The sequence below is a fragment of the Haliotis rubra genome, unplaced genomic scaffold, assembly GCF_003918875.1.
Source record: "Haliotis rubra isolate DU_JTF1 unplaced genomic scaffold, ASM391887v1 Scf11, whole genome shotgun sequence".
NCBI lineage: Eukaryota > Metazoa > Mollusca > Gastropoda > Lepetellida > Haliotidae > Haliotis > Haliotis rubra.
The window spans coordinates 965,799-969,646 of record NW_025765003.1 but is presented as its reverse complement, the minus strand read 5'-3'; the positions used below and the strand labels follow the sequence as shown (position 1 = coordinate 969,646).

At 47.5% G+C, this 3,848-nt stretch overlaps 1 protein-coding gene across 1 annotated transcript; it reads right to left on the bottom strand.

The window, feature by feature from the left end:
- Window positions 1-543: 543 nt before the first annotated feature.
- LOC124285364 (proteoglycan 4-like) lies at window positions 544-3,551 on the bottom strand. Its single transcript, XM_046721581.1, has 4 exons — window positions 3,502-3,551; window positions 2,366-2,644; window positions 1,656-2,239; window positions 544-713 (listed from the first exon to the last, which is right to left on the bottom strand). The coding sequence occupies exons 1-4, from the start codon at window positions 3,549-3,551 to the stop codon at window positions 544-546; spliced, it is 1,083 nt and encodes a 360-aa protein (XP_046577537.1).
- Window positions 3,552-3,848: the final 297 nt, after the last annotated feature.

Sequence of the window (3,848 nt, the reverse complement as noted above, 5' to 3'; positions counted from 1 at the left end):
CTTACCAACCTGACTGTGCCAGGATCACCCGAAACCTCTCTGCTGCAGTTTTTCATCTTAATCTGTAAAACATAATAATGCATGCATTTATGACGGAATTCACAAGTATGATGTGCTCTGTCATTTGAGAGCTTACGTATGAAAATATCATATCAGTAGTACATGTAGGTCACAGTGACCCACTTTAAGGAAGTAGTATACACTATAAGCAAAATTCCACCAAGTGAAATCATATTTGGTTTCCATGGTGGAAAGCCTTTGAATTCCTCTTATAATACTGATTCCGATGCTCTAATCACGATCCATTTATATGGTAAATATAACTGAAGGGTACAAAGAAATGCTATGGAATTTGATACATATTATCCCAGTGATGGAATACGGAACTGGAAAACTTTTGATTGCACTCCGTTTAAGGTCAAGGTCACAAGACTGTTAATCTATTGAGTATGGAAGGGACATGGCACATACCACGTTTAATAATTTAAGACAGGCCAGGTTTGGTCACGCGGGACTTTCACCGTTTGGTGACTCGGTACTCGGTCAGTTTGGTGACGTAGGACAGACCAGGTGGGGTAACGTGGAACAGGTCAGGTTTGGTGACGTGGAACAGTCGGGTTTGTTGAAGTGGAGCAGAACACGTTTGGTGACGTGGGACCAGTCAGGTGTGGTGACGTCGGACAGGTCAGGTTTGGTGACGTAGGGCAGGTCAGCTTTGGTGACGTGAGACAGGTCAGATATTGTGAAGTGGACAGGCCAAGTTTGGTGAAGTGATCAGATTTGGTGACGTAGGACATGTCAGGTTTGGTAACGTGGAACAGGTCAGAGTTGGTGACATGAGACAGGTCAGATTTGGTGACGTGGGACAGGTCAGATTTGGTGACATAAGACAGGTCAGGTTTGGTGACGTGGGACAGATCAGGTTTGGTGACATAAGACAGGTCAGGTTTGGTGACGTGGGACAGATCAGGTTTGGTAACGTGGGACAGGTCAGGTTTGGTGACGTGGGACAGGTCAGATTTGGTGACATAAGACAGGTCAGGTTTGGTGACGTGGGACAGATCAGGTTTGGTAACGTGGGACAGGTCAGGTTTGGTGACGTGGGACAGAAGTGCTTTGGTGACGTGGGACCAGTCAGGTGTGGTGACGTGGAACAGTCGGGTTTGGTGACGTGGGACAAAACAGCTTTGGTGACGTGGAACAGACGGGTTTGGTGACGTGGGACAGGTCAGGTTTGGTGACGTGGGACAGGTCAGGTTTGGTGACGTGGGACAGGTCAGGTTTTGTAACGTGGGACAGGTCCGGTTTGGTGACGTGGAACAGGTCAGGTTTGGTGACGTGGAACAGGTCAGGTTTGGTGACGTGGGACAAGTCAGGTTTGGTGACCTGGGTCAGAAGTGCTTTGGTAACGTGGGACAGGTAAGGTTTGGTAACATGGAACAGGTCAGGTTTGGTGACGTGAAACAAGTCAGGTTTGGTGACGTGGGACAGACGTGCTTTGGTGACGTGGGACCAGTCAGGTGTGCTGACGTGGAACAGTCGGGTTTGGTGACGTGGGACAAAACAGCTTTTGTGACGTGGAACAGTCGGGTTTGGTGACTCGGGACAGGTCAGGTTTGGTGACGTAGGACAAGTCAGGTTTGGTGACGTGGGACAGGTCAGGTTTGGTGACGTTGGGCAGGTCAGCTTTGGTGACGTGAGACAGGTCAGATATGGCGAAGTCGACAGGCCAAGTTTGGTGAAGTGATCAGGTTTGGTGACGTAGGACATGTCAGGTTTGGTAACGTGGAACAGCTCAGAGTTAGTGACATGAGACAGGTCAGATTTGGTGACGTAGGACAGGTCAGATTTGGTGACATGAGACAGGTCAGGTTTTGTTGACGTGGGACAGATCAGGTTTGGTGACGTGGGACAGGTCAGTTTGGGTGACGTGGGACAGATCAGGTTTGGTAACGTGGGACAGGTCAGGTTTGGTGACGTGGTACAGGTCAGGTTTGCCGACGTGGGACAAGTCAGTTCGGTGACGTGGGACAGGTCAGGTTTGGTGACGTGGGTCAGGTCAGGTTTCCTACTGTAGGACAGGTCAGGTTTGGTGACGTAAGATGGGTCAGGTATGGTGACGTACAACAGCTCGGGTTCGGTGACGTACGACAGGTCAGGTATGGTGACGTACGACAGGTCAGGTATGGTGACGTGGGACAGGCCAGGTTTGGTGACGTGGGTCAGGTCAGGTTTGCTACTGTGGGACAGGTCAGGTTTGGTGACGTGAGATGGGTCAGGTTTGGTGACGTGGGACAAGTCAGGTTTGGTGACGTACGGCAGGTCAGGTATGCTGACGTGGGCCAGATCGAGTTTGGTGACGTACGACATGTCAGGTATGGTGACGTACAACAGGTCAGGTATGGTGACGTGGGACAGGTCAGGTTTGGTGACGCACGACAGGTCAAGTATGGTGACGTGGGACAAGTCAGGTATGGTGACGTGGGCCAGGTCTGGTTTGGTGACCTGGGACAGGTCATGATTGGTGACGCGGAACAGAACAGGTTTGTTGACCGGGAACAGAACATTTTTGGTGACGTGGGACGGGACAGGTTTGGTCACGTTAGAAATGTGAGTTTTGGGGTCTCGAGACGTTTCAAGTTTGCTGATGAGGGACAGGTCAGGTGTGGTGACTTGGGCAGGTCAGCTTAGGTGGCGTAGGGCATCCACGTTTGGTGACGTAGGAAACATCAGGTCTAGAGACTCGGGACGGGTCAGGTTTTTCCGACTTGAGACGTTTCAGATTTGGAAACGTGGGGCGTGTCAGATTTGGTGACATGGGAGAGATTGGGTTAGTTGTCTCGGGCCAGGACAGGTTTGGTGACGTCACGATACAGGTCCATAACTACTACGTTATATGTACACTCTCATTGAAATAATAGCATTATATCGCAATGAGTTTGACTCTTACATTCAAGTTGTGTCATCGTATATCGTCGGCGTAGACCGTTGTCAACGAAGCAGAAATCGGTATGTTCAGCTTCCTACAAGAAGTGAACGCCATCGATTCTGTTTGTCACAAGATAGTTTTTGCCGACATGAGTTTCTTCCTTAATGTCTTTAGCTTCGTAACAAGTATATACACTATTGATTCCATTAGTCACGAGTTGAAATCTGAAACACGATGTTTGTTTCTGAAATCAGTCCTTTCTGTTGACCATTTACCTTGTTATTTGTGACTGATGTGTTCAGGTTACATCACTGTAAATATACTAGTATTACTGTTACTCTTCTCTACTAAACTAAACACTCGCAGAAAATTACCAAAGCGGACATATCACTACGACTGTGGTTCCTTCTATACTATAAAATTGACTAAAGCTACCATCTTTGCCAAACGGGGTAATGCCGTTGAATGTTACTTTGTTTTTTCCGTGATTACGGAAACGGGTTTTGTAGCATTTATTTTGGGATCGCTGTTGTGGGGTTCGGGGGTGAGGTGGAGGAAAAGGTCTTATGTACTCCTGTGTTAGAGAAAGAACGGCGATAGGAACATCCCGTTCAAACTTCATCCTGTAAAACCGATGTGTATGTTAGGTATTTATCTATAAATATACTGAGTCAAAAAAGAAACTTCACATTCTTTCTTGAGGGCACTATATATAAAAGAACAAAAGATGGTAAGATGGTGAAATTGTTATTATTTCATTGCTGAGATTTGTGTGATGTACTCGATACACTGACAGTGCCATAATCAGTTCCATTAGGCTACACCGCCGTTCCAAAACATGGGTATACAGAATGTCAAGTCACAAGAATAAAAATGCGAAATTTCTCAGTTCAATATCGTGTATGGCCGCCCTGCGCAT

Excerpts from the sequence above, each read along its gene's own strand:
- LOC124285364 (XM_046721581.1), bottom strand. The coding sequence starts at position 3,551 with ATGAAGTTTGAACGGGATGTTCCTATCGCCGTTCTTTCTCTAACACAG. Across the intron at positions 2,645-3,501 it reads GTTCTTTCTCTAACACAGGA|CAAACTTGAAACGTCTCGAG; the intron begins GTACATAAGACC and ends GTCCCTCATCAG. Across the intron at positions 714-1,655 it reads AACGTCACCAAACCTGACCT|CTGACCTGCCCTACGTCACC; the intron begins GTCCCACGTCAC and ends ACGTCACCAAAG.